The sequence below is a fragment of the Phycodurus eques genome, chromosome 6 (genome assembly GCF_024500275.1).
Source record: "Phycodurus eques isolate BA_2022a chromosome 6, UOR_Pequ_1.1, whole genome shotgun sequence".
NCBI lineage: Eukaryota > Metazoa > Chordata > Actinopteri > Syngnathiformes > Syngnathidae > Phycodurus > Phycodurus eques.
In genome coordinates this window covers 10,244,167-10,264,787 of record NC_084530.1, presented here as the reverse complement: position 1 = coordinate 10,264,787, position 20,621 = coordinate 10,244,167, and the positions used below count along the sequence as shown (strand labels likewise).

The following is a 20,621-nucleotide window of genomic DNA, read 5'->3' as shown; positions in this document are numbered from 1 at the left end:
GGGGCAGCTGTGGCGAAGGATGCCTCCTGAAGTCCACGATCATCTCTACCGTCTTGAGCGTGTTCAGCTCCAGGTTGTGTCGCCCGCACCACAGCTCCAGCCGCTCCGCTTCCTGTCGATATGCAGACTCGTCGCCGTCCTTGATGAGGCCGATGACAGTGGTGTCATCTGCAAACTTCAGGAGCTTGACAGTCGGGTTCGCTGAGGTGCAGTCGTTCGCGTAGAGAGAGAAAAGCAGCGGAGAGAGGACACAACCTTGGGGCGCCCCAGTGCTGATGCTGCGTGTGGATGAGGTGGCCTACCCCAGCCTGACCTGCTGTGTCCTGCCCGTCAGAAAGCTGTAAATCCACTGGCAGATGGCAGGTGAGACGCTGAGCTGGAGAAGCTTGGTTGAAAGGAGTTCGGGGATGATGGTGTTGAACGCTGAGCTGAAGTCCACGAACAGGATCCTCGCGTAGGTCCCTGCACTGTCGAGGTGTTCTAGGATGAAGTGCAGTCCCATGTTGACTGCATCATGCGCAGACCTGTTCTGACCTGTTCCAAACACTGTTGACCTGTTCCAAACACACACACACACAGTGTGTGTGTGTGTTTGTGTGTTAACTTGGACATCCATCCATCCATTTTCTGTACTGCCTATCCTCACTTGGGTCACATGCCATTTATTAAGTTAGGAGACAACCAGACGATGCATATTTCTTGTAGATGGGTGCCTTTTCCCAAAATGTCATGTCATCTTGGCGTGTGTGAGATGTCCCAGTTTGCAAGCCTATGCAAACAGTAAAGCAAATAAAAGTTAATGCTTTTTACAAATCCATCCATTTTCTTCCGCTTCTTCGAGGTCGGGTCGTTGGAGCAGCAGCTTAAGCAGGGAAGCGCAGACTTCCCTCTCCCCAGCCGCTTTGTCCAGCTCTTTCGGGGGGGGATCCTGAGGCGTTCCCACTCCACCCGGGAGACATAGTCGCCCTCCTTAAGCAGATTCATTATTCTGTTTAATTCTTATTCCACAAGCGTAACGTTAAACAGAGTACCATGTTTTGACTTCGTTCTGGCATATACAAGCTTGCATTAATTTTGGGGGGGTTTAGTTTCCTTTTAAAAGTTTCTTGTTGGTCTGTTTGAATCATTCAAGAGTGTGGCTAATCTTTAACAAATGCGCTGTACATAATAAATGAATGATCAATGGCTATTATAGTCTCCAAGTATTGTCCACCTGTGCCTGCCTGTCAAGTGTTGTGTGTCTTACTCAAGAGTCATCCATACATCCTTTCATTGTCTATACCACTTGTACTCATGAGGTTAGTCCATATGCTAGAGCCTATCCCAACTGACTTTGAATGAGAGGTGGGGTACACCCTCAACTGGCCAACAGTCAATCGCAGGGAACATATAGATAAACAACCCTCAGCATTCACACCTATGAACAATTTAGTCTTCAATTAACCTAACGTGCATGTTTTTGGAAAGTGGGAGGAAGTCTCAGTACCCGGAGAAAACACACTAAAGCACCGGGAGACGATTCATACTATGAACCTCAGAACTGTGACCACCAAGGTATCGTGCTGCCAGCGGGAGACAGTGAGACTGATATGTCCACAGAGAGGCGATGATGAAAGACTTGATTAATGATCAAAAGGCTGCTGACCATTCATACCATTATGCTTCTCTTGTTTTACAAAAGCCCCCTTTTAGTGAGTGCACCATTAACAATTGATAGCTATCACAATACTTTCATGAGTTTATGTGCGTGTCTGTCTTATAAATGGACACATTTCCATTGTGTGAAAAAGGTGAAGAAAATAAGGCCTCCTGCTGGCATGAAAGATGAGAATGTCTGCCAAGTCGACTACTTGCAGACTTTCAAGATAAACTGATTTTCATTACTCATTCATAACTAATTTTATTTATGAGGACAAGCATGCAGGGCCAAGAAGTGTGGTGAAAGTCTCATGGTCTTTGGTTCCATAGTTGACAGTTTGTTTTTGTGTGTATTTTTGCAACATAACACCCATTCACACATCACGCACTGACTGTTAGATTTCTGTGGTTGAACTGGGACGTCGAGTGTGTAAACTTGATTTGAAAATCAGCGAGACAAATGACTAATCATTTTCTAAATGGTAATGATATTTTCTAGAAAATGTCATAGTGGGTAACAACACGCAAACACATTTTATTTCACTTTGTTTTAGTAGAAATGTAGCAAATATACGAGGACACAAACCATTTCCTGAGCATACCCACTCAGCATGAGACTGACGCATGTGAATCCACAGAATGTTTGTCACATCTTTAATACAGCCATACCCTTAATCAAATATTGTTCATTTGACTACATTTATCCAATTAACAATGCGAACAAGTAAAAAATAATCAAGCAAGCGCGCTACAAATATATATATTTTTAAATGGCAGAACATTATTTTACAACAATTTTCTAAACATTGAAACACACAAACAGACTGCAGACAGAAAGACACTTGAGCATGAGGCCCTAATAATGTTGAAAAGAATATAGCGGTGGACTGCCAGCAACATACAGTACAGTACTGGGGTCATCTTGTTTGTCTTCAGAACACAAACTACATCGTGTGCACAATTATTAGGCAAGTCTCATTTTGGGGACTATTTTTTTAAATCACCAACCACAGTGCTTTAGGTTAATCCAACATATGAATAAACCTCAAACAAGAATGTTTAAGAAAGTAAAAGTGAGATTTAGGCTTTCTTCGTAGAATATCAATATGTGGACAATTATTAGGCAGATATTTGTGTGCAGAATTATTGTGCAACTAAATGAAAAACCCATTTTCCCATCCGGGTTTTTTATCTTCTTTAAGTGAGAATAATAGACTCAAAACTTTCCAATAGAAATTGATAGAAACTGATACGTAAAAAAGTGACCAATATGGCCACCCATCTTGTTAGTAACGGTGGGAAGGCTCCCATCCAGGGATTCTGTCTGTTTCTTGATTTGTAGTCAATCAAGTTTTTGTGCAACAGAAACCACAGCCTCCTGGACATTGTTCCGAGAGGTGTAATGTTTTCCTTCACGGTATATCTCCCGTTTAAGAACTGCCCACAAGTTCTCAATTGGGTTCTGGTTAGGTGAGGAAGGGGGCCATGTCATCATTTTTTTCATCTTTCAAGCCTTTACTGGCTAGCCATGCAGAGGAGTACTTGGATGCATGTGATGGCGCATTGTCCTGCATAAAAATTATTTTCTTATTAAAAAATGCAGACTTCTTCCTGTACCACTGCCTGAAGAAAGTGTCTTCTAAAAACTGACAATGTTTAGGGGTTCATTTTGAGCCCATCTTCAACCCAAAAAGGTCCAACTCGCTCATCTTTAATAATACTAGCCCATACTAGTATTCCTCCTCCACTTTGCTGGCGTCTGAGTCAAAGTGGAGCTCTGTGCCCGTTAGTGATCCAGCCACGGCCCCATCCATCTGGTCCGTCAAGAGTAACTCTCATTTCATCAGTCCATAAACCTTTGAGAACTCTGTCTTCAGATATTTCTTGGCCCAGTCTAGATGCTTTTCTTACATTGGCCATGTCTCTGAACACTGAACATCTTGTACTTCGAGGTATTCCAGGTAGGTTGCAGTTCTGAAATATGACAGAACTTGGAGATAATGGGTTCCTGGTTGCTTCACGCTTGATTCTTCTCAAATCCTTGGCAGTTAATTTGCGTATTTTTCTCTCATTACGTTTCTTGCAACCCTGTTGGCTATTTGCAACAAAGTTTTTTTGGTTTTATGATCACGCCCCAATATCATAGATTTCAAGAGTGCTGCATCCCTCTGAGAGACTTTTGATAATCTTTGACTTTTCAGTCAGTTAAATCTCTTTCTGGTCCATTCTGCCTAAAGAAAAGAAACTGCCTAATAATTAGGCACACCTTTATAAGGGGTCCTGATCTCCTTAGGCCACACCCACACTCATTAAACAAATACATTACACCTGCTATCCTTAAATCCATTACACATTCAGGTTTATCCAGCTTGGAGCTAGGAAATATGCCAAAAAGTCATGTTATGGTCAAAATACTAAATAACGTTTAATAAAAGTTTAGTTACGATTGACTTGCCTGCGCCAATACTGGTTGCAGCAAAGAAGTGCCTACATTTTTTACGTAGACGTAGACTGGTTTGGGCGAACTCCCATACACCCTCGAGGACCCTGTCGAGGGTGTAGAGCTGGTCCACTGTTCCATGGCCAGGACGAAAACCACACTGCTCCTCCTTAGTCTGAGATTCGACTTCCCACCGTCCCTCCTCTCCAGCACCCCTGAATAGACCTTACCAGGGAGGCTGAGGAGTGTGATCCACCTGTAATCAGGCAGGGTCCTCGAGGGTGCATGGGAGTTCGCCCAACCAGTCTACATGTGTTTTTTGGAATTGGAGAAGGCGTTCGACCGTGTCCCTCAGGGAGTCCTGTGGGGGGTGCTTCGGGAGTATGGGGTCCCGAACCCCCCGATACGGGCTGTTCGGTCCCTGTACGACCAGTGTCAGAGTTTGGTCCGCATTGGCGGCAGTAAGTCAGACTCGTTTCCGGTGACGGTTGGACTCCGCCAAGGCTTCCCTTTGTCACCGATTCTGTTTAGAACTTTTATGGACAGAATTTCTGGGCGCAGCCGAGGCATAGAGGGGGTCCGGTTTGGTGGCCTCGGTATTGCAGCTCTGCTTTTTGCAGGATGATGTTGTTCTGTCGGCTTCATCAAGCCATGATCTCCAACTCTCACTGGAGCGGTTCACAGCCTTGTGTGAAGCGGCTGGGATGAGAATCAGCACCTCCAAATCTGAGACGACGGAGCTCAGTTGGAAAAGGGTGGCGTGCCCTCTCCAAGTCGGGGATGAGATCCTGCCCCAAGTGGAGGAGTTAAAGTATCTTGGGGTCTTGTTCACGAGTGAGGGAAGAATGGAACAGGACATCGACAGGTGAATCGGTGCAGCGTCTGCAGTGATGCAAACTTTGTATCGGTCCGTTGTGCTAAAGAAGGAGCTAAACCAAAAGGTGAAGCTCTCAATTTACCAGTTGATCTACGAACAAGATCCCGGATACAAGTGGCCGAAATGAGTTTCCTCTGCAGGCTGTCCTGGCTCTCCCTTAGAGATAGTGTGAGAAGCTCAGTCAGGGAAGTTTCCCTGCTAAAGCTACTGCCCCCGCGACCCGACCTCGGATAAGCGGAAGAAAATGGATGGATGGATGGTTGGGCTTCAAGACATGATTGATTAATCCTGTGTGGATTTTTTTCTCCACACAATGTAATTATCAATTATTAGTTATTAGTTATTTTGTCCATGCCTAATTTCTTTGTTACTCAGGGTTTGAGACTGCAACCTTTTTTTCAGCATGTGCTAGTAGAAATTACATCTAGTCGCGTTCGTGCTAGCACCTATGTTTGAATGTACTCTCTAACACAGGCACTGCACTGTCTTAGACATTGTGATTGAAAAAAGGCCTCCGACAATAATCAAATCAGTGAGTCACAATTAATGAAAATTAACATTTTATTAACATTAACAACATAATTTTGGCGACCTCGATTTATCACCATTTGCAGTATGCGTGTTTGTTTTCCTCGTCTGGAGTTCACTCTGTGCATTGGTCTCTGCGCCTGGGCGAGTGCGTTTGTTCCTTAGCTGAATGAACAGAGTGAATCCTCTTGTTAGTCATCCAGTCTCTTTATATCTGTGGGGGGATGTGGGGCCACTAGCATACACGCACATGGAGCAAGTGAGTCTCGTAAGGACCAACGCAAAGTAACGTAGGAGAAAATCAAGAGGCAAAAGGAGGATGACATAGCCAAAGTTAAGCCCAGTGTGGGAACACTGTATTTCACCTGCAAACCGAAAGGGCAAGGTGAGCCCATCAACACGGACAAGGCAGGATGCCAAATTTGTTCGAAGGTGGTGGCAACTCAACAAATTTGCATGCCCACCTAAAACATAACCACCTAACCCAGTTTTTACAGCTAGGGAAAAAAACTGCACCCCGAGATGAAGAGCCTTCATCCTGACAGTCAACAATCAGTGAGGCATTTGGTTGACAAAGTAAATACATACGGAACAAAGCAAGATGGTGTGTGCTCACAGAAAGTGTAGTTCTCAAAAGAAATACAGGCCTTTAATACAGTTAAAAAGCCAAATGTCTGTCAAACGCTTGACAGACACTATGAATTGCCTGTGGGAAAATACGTCACAAACGGCATTTCCACAATTTAACAACAGAGTGAAAGATGACATATTAAAGGAAATCATAGCAATCGCATTTTACTCTGCCACTACAGCTACTATATGTGGTTAAGCTCAAACATGTCTCCCTCCATGAGCTTGACCACAGAGTAAATAACTGCTGCCTGGACGCTGCACTCCAAGTGTTTCAAGACCATATATATACAGTATGTCCCTGATAGCCATACTACTACCAACCTTGAAGAAAACCTGAAGTGGGTGTTGATTGAATCTGATTGGTCTCTATCCCCCGCAAATAGCGGGGGTCAACTGTGCACTGCATGGTGGAAATTTGGAAGTGTGTTTGACCAACCGAGATCCATAAATATTCCTCCATTGTCTGGAGAAAAAAATCCAGTGATTGTTGACTGTCCTTTGTTGTCAACAGATACTCCACTCATGCCGATATTTAGCACCTTTTAGTACAGAGGCCATCTAGAGGGGTTAGTAGTATGTGTTTGGAGAGGCTGATAGCAGCTGGCTATGTGCCACCGCTGTAATCCACTGTTTGCGTATTTCCTTGTTGGCCCTACAGCAGTGTGAACATGAGTTCTGGGATGTTGCGTAAACAGAGCTGGGGAAACAAGCAGTGTTGCATTACCACCTGCTTGGCACGGTTGGTTTGAGTGTTTATGTATATTATCACAAATTTGGCATCAAAGCACTCCAGTACAATACCTGTAGTCACTTTTTTGTCGCTTGTTTTTGTCTCCTTTCATGCCAACTTGAGAAAATCAGTTGTGAGTTGTGATAAAGATTGTTTTTCGCTGCATGTCTTCAGGGTTGAAAACCTACCTGATCTCAGGAAAGAAGTTGGGACACGATGTTCAGTGTGGCAGTTCTCAACTGGGAACTGACTTTGTTGGGATGAGCCTGCCCTCCTGTACACAGTGCCATGCTCCTGAAATCATCCATGGGGGTGTCCAAGCTGCTGAACCTTTGTTGCCCAACCAGCCACCACACACGACTGGGGTAGGTAACAAGAAAACCTGAGTACAGATACGGCCAGGTATTCTTGTCTCGTCGTTTTTTTGTTTTTTTTTAACCCACCAAAGTTCTTTGCTGTTGATTAACTTTACGGTAAGCTCCATTTAGAAAGGTTAAATATACACATATTGAAATCAAATTTTCACAAATTGTTTTCAGTATTCAGATCTACTCTGTTCAAGCGCACAACCCTCATCGTTCCCAAAATGTGACATAATCAGAGTCAGAATCATCTTTCAGCCAAGTATGTCCAAAAAACACACAAGGAATTATTATGTAGCCTTCAAATTGACGGTAATAAACCTGGCCATTGAAAAAGTGAGCAGGACGATATTGAATAAATGGAACGATTATGTACCTTTTTTTTTTTTTTTTGTAGTGCATAATTTGGTTGTTGCATCAGTAGTATTTTTCACTTCAGTGTTACGCTGTGCTATTTCCACTTGTTAATTTCCTTCAATAAGGTTAGCAGTTTTTTTCTCTGGTATTTGTATGTTATATTTGGGGCTTATGCGTGAAAAAAGTTAATTTTATTTAATGAGTGTGGCTTATATAGTGGTGATCAGTTGACAGCTCCGCCACTGTCTTCACCCGAGTGTCCAAGACATGCGGTCGGAAGTCCGATGACACGACCAAAAAGTCGATCATCGAACTGCGAACTAGGGTGTCCTGCTGCTAAGTGTACGCGTGGACACCCTTATGCTTGAACATGGTGTTCGTTATGGACAAGCCGCTCTGAACTGCTGTTTGGTGCAGAGGCATAAACAACAGACAGGACCCGTACCCCCACCCAAAGGCGGAGGGAGGCTACCCTCTCGTCCACCGGGGTAAACCCCAATGTACAGGCGCCAAGCCGGGGGGCAATAAGTATACCCACACCTGCTCGGCGCCTCTCACCGAGGGCACTCCAGAGTGGAAGAGAATCCAACCCCTCTCAAGAGGACTGGTACCAGAGCCCAAGCTGTGTGTGGAGGCGAGCCCGACTATATCTAGTCGGAACTTCGGATTAGCTGACATTCGTTGTTTAATTGTTTTACGTGACAGTTTTACGATAAACAACAGGTGTGAGTGACAAACAACTTGAAGACGTTTTGACTTATTCTGAGAAAGTTTTTCGAGCGCTATTCAAAGTACGATTGTGACTGATGGACTGATGCGTGCAGTGCATGTTGGGTATCTTGAGTTCTTTTTCCCCTACATCATCAGGACCTTTGCGATGTGACTATCGCACATTTCCACATCGCGATGACCAAACAATATATTGTGCAGCCCTAATCTCAATGCAACAAGACAAGTCTTAGGACCCCCACTGACCAAAAGTGAATAAAGTCCCGAAGCCAAATCACTGATGTCTGAAGTTAACTTCTTCTGTTCTCCAGCATCCGTGTGCTTCTCGCCTTGAGGTCATGTCTTCAGTGGCAGAACACGGTGATGAAGTGGCTGTGCTTAACGGCTGCCAGGATGAGCGCAAGATTAGCAATGCTAAGGTGCCGCACATGCGTGAACACGCAATGTCAGCAACAGTGAATGTGTCTGACACTCCAACATTTTGTCCATCATGCCAATTGTCCTTGTATCTTTATTCTCTTTCTCGTCTGTCTCCAGTACCTTCCTGGTAACAGTCTCAGAACGGCCAATGGCCTCCTGGTCCCGTCGCTGGAGGATCCAGTGAGGGCAAGCCAGAGCTCGCTGTGCGACATGCTCCAGGAGAAAGAGAAGAAGCCGAGCACAAGTACGATGACCGGCACCAGTGTTGGCATGCCAGTTGGCGCTGGACCACCGGGTACAGGAATGGAGCACTCAGCACTTATTCAGCTGCGTGCCAAGAACTTTCAAGAAAAGAGCGACGCCCACTTTGTGGATGTTATCAGAGAGGACAGGTGAGCAACTGGAATTTCCTAACTGATGATGCCACTGAAGCATGACTTAATTTGCATGGCAATGTTATACATTAATATTATTCTCCGCTGTTAATGTAACAAAACAAAAAAAAAAAGCTCAGACTTATTAGGATTAATCTTATTTCTTAAGAATTTGATTGTGCCGCATCCATCCATTTTCTGTAGCACTTGTACTCATTAGGGTCGCAGGTGGCTGGAACCGATCCCAGCTAACTTTGGACAAGAGGCAGGGTACATCCTGGACTGTTGGCCAGTAATCACAGGGCACATAAGACAAGCAACTATTCATACTCACATTCACTCCAATGAAAAAAATTGTCTTAAATGAACCTAAAATTCATGTTTTTGGAATGTGGGAGGAATTTGGGAGTATCCATAGAAAACCCATGCAAGCACCAGGAGAACATGCAAAAACACTTCTTTGGTGAAAGAACTGTCCAAACGCAGATGCAAACATATTACCATTGACTTTGACGTTATTCAGTGAGCTAACTGTATAAGGTACGGCGTGATAACTATCAATAGCATTGATCTTTTCGTTAAGTTTTTTTTGGTCTGTTGTATTTCCTCTCGGATACATATGTAGTTGGCATTTCTCTCCTGTTTTCAGTCTGATGAAGGATTATTTTTTCAAACCACCCATCAACAAGATCAGCCTCACCTTTCTAGACCGGCCTCTGGAGACAGCCTATCGCAGCAGCTACAAGGATGAGGTGTAAACACAATTATTCACGTATACATATTCTTGTAACACACTTAATTTTCCAATATGAAAATATGAAAATGTGTCAATAAATATTATATATCTTCTCATGCAACAGACTTTTAGAGTTGTTTTAACTTGTTTCCAAGTAAAAGGCCCAGTAGGGATGGCCTCACACACTTAAAAGATCCATGGTCTCTTCCAAGTAGCTTGCAAGACGTCACAAGCATGTGGCCTCCTACTGTTGTACCAGTGTTACTAAATAACTCACTAATCCTCTTAGCTCAGTACTTACAAACATTTTGCAGTCATTTTCAATGCATTTGTTGCAGTAGGGACAATTGGGAAGAAACTTTGATTCAAGCTTAACTTCAGAGATGCAGTAGTCTAATATAAGGATGGCCATTTGACAAAAATTCCCTCATCGATTATCGGGAAAATGACCAATTGTTATTTTCAAAATATAATTATTAGGATGTTTTGAAGTCCTGTTTAATGATAGTCTTGTGTTGAGAAAATGATGCTGACAGAAGGAGCTGCCATACCGGAAGTTTGCATTATTGCAGCTCAGCTTCCCATAGCTGACTTCTTCTTGTTCATCTTCAAGCCACATCAAGTGAGAACGAAGAGAGTGCTACTGCTAGTTGCATCCAAGTAGTGCACTCTCTTTCTAAAATATTGATTAATTGATGAAGCTATCCTCATGGCACTCCCTAGTCTGACAACAAACATACAGTAACTGGTGGTGTGCTCCGAAAGACGATATAAACTATATTTTTCTCTAAATTACGGCTTGCACTAGATATCTCCAGTTAACACTTATCCTGTTCAGCGTGACTTGATGGACAGTCAGATTGTCTTTTTAAAAACAAAGCAAATACAAGCGTGTCACAATTGTCACGTTTCAAGCAAATTTTCGTTTGCTTGAAACATTTTGAGGTTTCACCTCAAGGGTGTCCGACTTCCAAGCAGACTTGAAAGTAACCTTTAACCCAGCGGTTAGTGCCTTGAGATACAAGGCACCAACAGTGGTGCCTTGAGGTACAAGTGCCTGACTTCGGAATTTTTTTGCTTTGACTTGTGAGCTCAAAGTTGAGATACTGTACGTGCGCTGTGTGACCCCAATTCAACCCACTTCACAATAAGCAGTTTGGCAAATGGTGAGCAATTAAAACTGTCAAATTAAACATAACCAAAGATAGTTACACATTTTAAACAACTACATAGCTCTGCGTCACGATAGTCTGTTTAGCTTAATGCTAACACATATGGAAAATGCCATTTACATGCTAGCAGTTAGCATCAGTAGTCGCAATTTTAGAAACCTTAAGCAACTGATAATTCAACACTAATGATGGAGTAACACATTTAGACAGAAAATATGACAAAACCTACAGGCATGTTCTTCGTTCTTTTTGAAAAGTCACTAATATTATTACAGAATCACTCACACTATTACTAGAAGTTTCTGTTGGGTTGCGTGATTGTATTATACTCTATTGTCTCCTGGTGGTCAAGGCGGGCATAGCACATTGGATTGGATTGCAGCATAAAATCATGATGCAAAAACTGTTTAATTCTTATGATTTAATCTTTTTATTAAGTACAGTATTATAGTGCAAATTTTCATTATTAAAAACAATTTTTTTTTGGTTCAGGGCTGAACGGAATAATGCCATTCCCGTTCATTTCAAGGGGCAGCGATGATTTGAGATACATTTTTTTGAGTTACAAGCATGGTCGCGGAATGAATAAACTCGTACCTCAAGGCACCCCTATAATTTTGTCAAAGACGTTCAGTATATATTTTATATTTTTCAGCGTCTAACATACTTGAAGACTATTGCATATTTTATTTCAACATTCATAAAGGTCTTTGCTATACAGCAAGGAAGCAAGTGTGATTCATGATGCAGTCAGGCTTTCACGGAGAGTCAAGCCAACCACTTCCCTCACTCTTCTCCTTCAGGTGAAAAACCAAGTCCAAGAACAGACCTTTGCAAGCTGCACGTTCAGCTCCTTCCTTGATGTTCTTCTCAGCTTTTTTGTCTTCTTGGCCCTCACCTTGGCATGTTTCCTTCCCCCGCTGGTGAGCTCAGCCAATGTGGGCCCCCCATCTTCTGCATCACTCGCTGTGGCTCCCATGGCTGGCCTGCTGGAGCTGGCCTCTTTGGTGCTCTCAATACGGTGAGCCTACTTTGATACACTAGATGGTATGTTCTTTCACTTTCTGTTTGATCGTTGTGGCATCTAGCTTTCATAAGTAAGGCACTTCCTGAGGTCAGGTGTTATATAATGTTAAGACAGTTGGTTATTTGCTTGACACCAACCTCCACCATCGATGTACATGTGAGTGACGAGGTGAATTACTGTTATACACGCTAGCACAAAGCCTAACGCTAGGCTAGGCTTTATGCACGCTATTTTGCGCCGCCCCAGCTACCTACGAGCTAAAGCTGTCTAGCTAACGCGGCTAGACACAATGCGGAGGCCGGATTTGAACCCGGGCCCTCAGAACTGTGAGGCAGATGTGCTAACCAGTCGTCCACCATGCCGCCCAAAAGTTTTCAGTGATGTAAAAAAAAAAAAAAAAAAAAAAAAAAAACAATCTTTGTCATCTTGGTTGTTTTTATCAAAGCTTGATTTAATTAAAAAAACATTTTTTTTTACCGCTTTTCTATTAATGAGACTGACAGTCACATATCCTCTCCTGCAGCATGGCCTTCTATCTAGAGGAAGTGATGAACTGTACCCGCTCCCTGCTTCTGGTGGTATCTGGCTGGGCTGCTCGTCACATGATTGGGGCCGTGTTAGTCTCTCTACCCGCCGTCTCAGTCTTGTCCCACCTGACCTGGGGTGTCCAGCTACCGCTTCAGGTAAACTACGGGCCTCTAAAAGACATCCCTTGTGTCAATGCTACAAATTACCAATCAGATCAAGCCCTGCATAGGTGGGGTAGAGATTGTAGCTACAGGGATGTACAGCATATCTTGATTGCTTCTTATTAATGGCACCTTCATCTTTGGGGCGGTATTAGGAATCACACTCTTGTTTTAGGCAGGACGCCCCACTGCAACCTGATTGTCTCCCGCATCGTGGGAAGGGCACGATGCGGGAGATTAAAAATAATCAAATTTGTTACAGTTAGTTTTAGGAATAGGGATGGGGTTAGTGTGCACTGCGATTGGTTAAGGTTAGGATTAGGGTGGGTAACAGTTACACAATGTTCACACTGCGGGGCATGATACCCAATTCAGTTTTTTTGTTGAATCTGATTTTTTGATGTAGTTGTTCACATTACAAAAACAAATGCGGCTTCTACTGTGGACAGAAGTCCACAGTACGTCACACTCGTGCATAAAAGAGGAGGTCACATTGCGCTTGCGTATAAACACGAGGCGCTGTGTTAATTGAAGTAAATATGGCCCCTCGCGTAGGTCTCATGACACATTTGTGGCAATTTCAAGGATTTTGTGCAATCGGCGCAACCATTATCTTATATTTATCAGTTAAAAAGCATCTTTTTTTTCATCACAAACTGTTTTCTGCTGCTATGTCTGCCGTTGCCGTTTTGTGGCGTCTGTTTTTTGTGACGTTTGTTGCCTTTTGATGACGTATACAGTCCCCTTCAAAAGTATTGGAACGGCAGACAACGTCTTCTATTGGGCTTCCCGGGCATAGGTATTAACACTAGATAAGCCAGCCTACAATGTTTTGTTTTTTCGTCACCTTTTTCATGCCTTAGGTGTTTGCATGTCTGTTATTGAGTTTTGTTAACCGGAAAGGTGATGTAACACAATGGTAAACATGCCCCTGTCCCATCTTTTTTTAGAGTGTGTTGCAGGCATAAAATTCAAAATGAGTGAATTTGCAAAAAAAACAATCAAGTTAATCAGTTCCAACATTAAATATCGTGTCGTTGTAGTGTAATCAATTGAACATAGGTTGAAAAGGATTTGCAAACCATTGTATTCTGTTTTTATGTTTTACACAACATCCCAACATCATTGGAATTGGGGTTTGTATTTAGAAAAAAATCCCAGAATTAATTTTACAGGGTACTTAAGAGGTTGCTAGTTGTTTGAAATTCCTTTTTTTCTCTCTTTCCTCTAGCTGACAATGTTCTTGTGCTGTGCCACTATCATCGCCATCATCCAATACTGCAACTTCTGTCAACTCAGTTTTTGGATGCGGTCGGTCCTGGCCACAGCTACTGGGATCGCCATATTGCTGTTGCTTTATAGCCCCTTGCACAGGTACAGGTGAATATGCTTGTACCAATTGTATCCCGCCTACTGTAAAAGAGAAGTTCTTTTTGAAGGGTCGCACTGTCGTGGTCATGGAAGAAGACTTGCATGCCAATAAATAAATGTTCCTTCTGTGCATGTAGTTTGTAACTACGAAAGTAGTCCAGTTAAAAGTATCAGTCAAACTACCACTATTGCTTACTACAATTACAGCGACTGAAATAACTATTTAACATGTCAGCATTTTTCTCACTAAATATACTTCCAAAGGTGCTATTGACCTGAAAATTTCACCGGATGTTGGAAACAACCCAAGTAATCCATACATACAAAGAAAGTAGAACAAATAAGATCCGAAATTAAGTTGTGTGTAAAAATGTGAAATGACACAATCTGTCAGGTGGTATTACTTTGCTCGTTACTCAAAATGCCGCCATTTTGAGTATGGTAATACCACCATAAATTTGCCTCGATCAGGTGCTCCTCGCAAAATTTGTGACAGAGTGCAAAGAATAATCAGAAGAGTTGTCCAAGAGAGGAGAGCTTCAAAAAGACCTGGAATTAGCAGATACTGTTGTCACAAGGAAAACAGTGAGTAATGTACTCCGCCGCCATGGCCTGTATGCACGCTTACCCCATTGACCCCATTGCTGAGGAAAAACGCATGTCAAAGCTCATTTAAAGTTTGCCAAACAACATTTGGACAAGCCAGTTAAATACTGGGAGAATATAGTCTGGTCGGATGAGAGCAAAATTTAACTGTTTGAATGCCATAATGCACAACATGTTTGGAGGAGAAATGGCACTGCACATCACCCTAAAAAGGTTCGGAGGTGGGAACATGATGGAAATGGTGCTGGTAAACTTCACATTATTGAAGGAAGGATGAATGGGCAAATGTACCGAGACATTCTTGACAAAAATCTGCTGCCATCTACGAGGATGATAAAAATGAAACAAGGGTGGACATTTCAGCAGGATAATGATCCAAATCAATCTGCCAAGGAAACTCAATTGGTTTCAAAGAAAAACAATAAAGCTGCTCGAATGGCCCAGTCAATCACCTGACTTGAATCAAAACTCTTTGGAAAGAACTGAAATTCAAGGTCCATAAAAGAAGACCACGGAACTTTCAAAATTTGAAGACTGCTTGTGTGGAAGAATGGGCCAAAATCCCACCAGCGCAATTCATGCGACTAGTTTCTCCATACATGAGGCGTCTTGAACCTGTCATTGCAAACAAAGGCTTTTGCACAAAGTATTAAATAAATACCAGTTGGCGTGTTCAATACTGTTTCCCTGTGTCCTTTCACATTTTTAACACAGCTTAATTTCTGAGTTTATTTGTTCTACTTTCTTTGTATGTATGGATTACTTGAGTTGTTCCAAACATCTGGTTAAATTTTCAGGTCAATAGCACCTTTGGAAGTATTTTTGCCGCTGTATATTTATAGCAGTGATTTCTCTCGGACATATCAGTTTTTCTCAAACTCCAAATGTGTATTCGTTGTACAATTTATATTATTACACTGTGTTATTAGTGTCCTCCTAGTTTGTTTGGACAAAGAGATGTGTATGTGTGTGTTAGCTGTATGTGACAGCAGTTCTGATTGACACCACTTTCCTCTTTCAGCTCCAGTAATAACAACTTGCCAGTTCATGGGTGAGTATCTCCATGGGAACAGAGGTGTATGATGGATGAGTGACATTATTATTATTATATAGGGTCAACAGGAGCAATGGCTTGCTTTTTATAGTTTTCATAACTGCAGCTTTCAGGTGGCTTTTACCCAGTCTTTTTCTGCCCAATTCCTCCCTCCTTATCACTCTCTCTGTGCACCCGCAGTAATGGCTGCTGAATGTCACTTTTGTTGGTAATGACTCATACCGTCTGCACTGGTTATCTGTTTGACACGTTCCTGTTGGTGTAGTGTGGTGCACAGTTTATCTCCCTAACCATCTATCTATCTATCTATCTATCTATCTATCTATCTATCTATCTATCTATCTATCTATCTATCTATCTATCTATCTATCTATCTATCTATCTGTCTATCTGTCTGTCTGTCGCCCGCCCGCCCGCCCGCCCGCCCGCCCGCCGCCCGCTTATCTGGGATTGGGTTGCGGGGGCAGCAACTTAAGAAGGGAAGCCACCCTTCCCTCTCTCCGGCCACATCGTCCAGCTCTTCCGGAGGGATACCGAGGCATTCCCAGGCCGACCGGGAGACATAGTCTCTCCAGTGTGTCCAGGGTCGAACCCAGGGCCTCCTTCTTATGGGATGTGTCCAGGGTCGACCCCAGGGCCTCCTTCTAATGGGATGTGTCCAGAACACCTCAGCAGGGAGCTGTGCAGGAGTCATCCTAACAAGATGGCTGAGCCACCTCATCTGTGGAGGAGCAGCGGCTCTACTCTGAGCCCCTCCCGGATGACCGAGCTTCTCACCCTATCTCTATGGGAGAGCCTGGACACCCTGTGGAGGAAACTAATTTAGGCAGCTTGTAGCCGTGATCTTGTTCTTTCGGTCACAGCTTGTGACCATGGGTGAGGGTAGGAACGTAGATCGACCGGTAAATTGAGAGCTTGGCCTTTCGGCTCAGCTCCGTCTCACCACGACAGACTGATACGGAGTCTGCATGACTGCAGAGCAGATGCTGCGCCACCTGTCCGTCTCGTGTGCCATTCTTCCCTCACTTGTAAACAGGAACCGAAGGTACAAAATTGAAAGTGAAAAAGTGTTTGCCCCTTCCTGATTTCTTATTTTTTTTCCATGTTTGTCACATGTAAATGTTTCCCATCATCAAACTAATTTAAATATTAGTCAAAGACTACACAAGTTAACACAAAATGCAGATTTTAAATTAAGGTTTTTATTATTAAGGAACAACTGCAATCAAGTGTTTGCAATAACTTGCAATGAGTCTCTTACAGCGCTGTGGAGGAATTTTGGACCACTCATCTTTGCAGAATTATTGTAATTCAGCTACGTAGGAGCGATTTTGAGCATGAACCGCTTTTTTAAGGTCATGCTACAGCATTTCAATAGTCTTCAGGTCAGGATTTCGAATAGGCCACTCCAAAGTCTTTATTTTGTTTTTCTTCAGCCATTTAGAGGTAGATCATGTTTTGGATGGTTGTCCTGCTGCAGGACCCAAGTTAATTTCAGCTTGAGGTCACGAACAGATGGCGGGACATTCTCCTTCCGGATTTTTTTGGTAGACAGCAGAATTCATGGTTCTGTTTATCACAGCAAGTCTTCCAGGTCCTGAAGAACCAAAGCATCCCCAGACCACCACACTGCCACCACCATATTTTACTGTTGGTATGATGTTCTTTTTCGGAAATGTAGTGTTACTTTTACGCCAGATGTAATGGGACACACACCTTCTAAAAAGTTCAACTTATGTCTCGTCAGACCACAGAGTATTTTTTGTAAAAGTGTTGGGATCATCAAGATGTCTTATGGCAAAACTGAGACGAGCCTTAATGTTCTTTTTGCTCAGCAGTGGTTTGAGTCTTGGAACTCGGCCGTGCAGGCCATTTTTCCCAGTCTCTTTCGTATGGTGGAGTCATGAACATTGACCTTAACTGAGGCAAGTGAGGCCTGCTGTTCTTTGGATGTTGTTGTGGGGTCTTTTGTGACCTCGTGGATGAATCGTTGCTGCGCTCTTGGGAAATTTTTGGTCAGCCGGCCACTCCTGGGAAGGTTCACCACTGATCTATGTTTTCGCCATTTGTGGATAATGGCTCTCACTGTGGTTCACTGGAATCCCAAAGCTTTAGAAATGGGTTTATAACATTTTCTACACTGATAGAGCTCAATGACTTTCTTTCTCATTTGTTCCTGAATTTATTTTGATCTTGGCATGATGTCTATCTTTTGATGATATTGTGGTCTACTTCACTTTGTCAGGCAAGTCCTATTATAGTGATTTCTTGATTGAGAACAGGTGTGGCAGTATCAGTGTGGCTAGAGAAATTGAACTCAGGAATGATAAATCAAAGTTATGTTTTAACGGGGGGGGGGGGGTTATTACTTTTTCACACAGTGCCATATAGGTTTGTTTTTTTTTCTCCCTTAATAATAAAAAAACATTTAAAAACTGCATTTTGGTGTTTACTTGTGTTGTCTTTGACTAATATTTAAATTTGTTTGTTGATGGGAAACATTTAAGTGTGACAAACGTGCAAAAAAATAAGAAATCAGGAAGGAGGCCCTTTTTCACACCACTGTACTTGAACTCCCCACTGTACTTGATCTCATCCCCGACGTGGAGAGGGCACTTCACCTTTTTCCGACGGAGTATCATGGTCTCAGATTTGCTTCCCACTCTGCTGTAAACTGCTACAGTGTGACTTGAAGATCACCCCTTGATGTCCTCAAAAGAACCAAATCATCTCCAAAGAGCAGAGATATAATTCTGAGGTCACTAAACTGGTCCCTCTAGCGCCTTGGCCACACCTAGAAATTGTGTCCATTAAGGTTATGAACAGAATCGGTGACAAAGGGCAGCCTTAGCGGCGTCTAACCCTCACTGGAAACAACACTACTGCCGGCAATGCTGACCAAGCTCTGACACGAGTTGTACAAGGACTGGACAGCCCATATTAGGGGGTCCAGTGCCCCGTACTCCCCCAACGAGACCCCTCGGGGGACACAGTCGAATCCCTTTTCCATGTCCATAAAGCACATGTAGATTGGTTGGGCAAACTGTTGAGAGCTGTTTTGATGGACCTCCAAACATGCGTTCAGTCATAAGCACAGTATTCTGATTAAATTCCTTTTATTGGATTTATTTCATCCCGAATAAAAAAACAAAACAAAAACCTGTCATGGGTGTGTGTTATGGTTGTTGTCTTCCCCCTGTCTCGTACACACCTGCTCCTGAGAGCATCTTCCCCACCTGTGCCTCGGTTACCCTAATTACCCCGTGCATTTAACCTCGTGTCGCATTATTTCTGGTCACCAGTTCATTGTACCTTGTTGTCACGTTCCAGCCTTCCTTGCTTCCACGTCACCGACTCATAGTAAGCCTAGACCCTGTTCTGATTATTGACTTTGCCTTTTTGCCTCACGTTTTTTGGATACTGTTGCCTTTTCGGATTGTCTACCTGTGTACCGACCTCCTCCCGTTTATTAAACCTCTCTTTGTGAAATTGTCCATTTGAATTGGAGTTGTGCATTTTGGGTCCTGTCCTTTATTCCGTTCATGACAAAACCCCCACCTACTCTCCTTAAAGTATAGCGCATTAAACAACGCGGTGCAGACGTCTCACTGACAATGACACATCCGCTGCAGAAGGTATTTTCATGTTGAAAGTGTGCTATATTTTCCAAATGGTTTTCTTTGATATTCACAAGTCTCGGGAAAACTCCATGTGCCATGATATACAGACAGTCTCAAACTTCAATTAGTAGCACCTCTTTGGTGGCTGCGCACACATTTTCAGGTTACAAATGCTAGGGTTTCAGAAGCCTGGATGGGAGAATGTGGGTAGATGGAAGGTGTGCAAGCCAGGCACGTAAAAATCCGACTTATATATGGCCTTTATTACTTAGTTACTCACGGACCACTCATGGGTTTCTGAGGAATTCGATTATATTTAACAACAGCAGACAAAAGGCGAAGCTTGCAGAGCTGTCTTGAATTTTCATAATAGGTTGTTTGGGTGCAACGTGATACCTGTGGCAGTGTGAAAACAAATTAAGTACGGAAGTGTGGATTCTCTGTTGACTGATCAATTTGGTTTTAGTTCCACTGGGTGCCAAAAGGTGCCAAAACGTTATTCCAATTATGTTGTTTCCTATGTTGGTACTTTTCACAACTTCTGACAGTGGAAACCATAAACTAAACTGCTTAAATTAATTGTGTTGGTCAGTGAGGTATGAGTGTTATTTGGTGGTGCTCATTGAGGGGAAAAAGAAAAACTTCAGTGTGTGAGGAGGCTTCAAGCTACATATGAGGGGCTTGATATTAAACTGTATTTTTATAGATTTCTCAAAATTATACTGTGTGGCGAGTTATCCCATTCCTCTTTTAGTGATTTCAAGTCTTCTCTCCAGCCTTTATCCATGTTGCATTTGATTTTGAAGCAATTGTTTATGACTTCCCATTTATTCTGTCCCTCAGATTGAACATCTCCATATTACAGAATGTTGGGTCAACTTCACAATCCGACCATCATCCTCCTCTAAGACCTCTTGATCTTCTGGTGCCAGAAGCAGTTCTTGCCTTCTTTCTGCTTCTTCTCCTCGTCTGGTTCCTAAACCGTGAGTTTGAGGTCAGCTACCGTTTGCATTACCATGGCAACGTGGAGGCTGACAAGCACCGCTCCAAGATCCAGACGATGCGGGACCAGGCAGAGTGGTTACTTGGCAACATAATCCCCATCCATGTCGCTGACCAGCTCAAGGTTTTTATCAAAATGTCACACAAAAATGTTAAGACATAAGCTGATAGTTCTTCTTCACATTTCATCAGTACTTATTAGTGGTATTTTAAGAAATGAAATGATGATGCAATATTGCAGTAGTACAACTTTCTG

At 43.0% G+C, this 20,621-nt stretch overlaps 1 protein-coding gene across 2 annotated transcripts in view; it reads left to right on the top strand.

Annotated features, from left to right (window-relative positions):
• adcy9 (adenylate cyclase 9) overlaps positions 1 to 20,621 on the top strand; it is a 42,619-nt gene that overhangs the window by 17,481 nt on the left and 4,517 nt on the right. The window contains exons 3-11 of one of the 2 annotated variants that reach the window (XM_061678574.1): positions 7,021 to 7,211; positions 8,606 to 8,713; positions 8,832 to 9,106; positions 9,738 to 9,840; positions 11,800 to 12,017; positions 12,547 to 12,706; positions 13,944 to 14,092; positions 15,711 to 15,740; positions 20,207 to 20,489. In XM_061678574.1, the coding sequence (XP_061534558.1) occupies positions 7,021 to 7,211; positions 8,606 to 8,713; positions 8,832 to 9,106; positions 9,738 to 9,840; positions 11,800 to 12,017; positions 12,547 to 12,706; positions 13,944 to 14,092; positions 15,711 to 15,740; positions 20,207 to 20,489 (1,517 nt within the window). The remainder of the gene's footprint in view (positions 1 to 7,020; positions 7,212 to 8,605; positions 8,714 to 8,831; positions 9,107 to 9,737; positions 9,841 to 11,799; positions 12,018 to 12,546; positions 12,707 to 13,943; positions 14,093 to 15,710; positions 15,741 to 20,206; positions 20,490 to 20,621) is intronic. The other variant, XM_061678575.1, reaches the window with a different exon arrangement.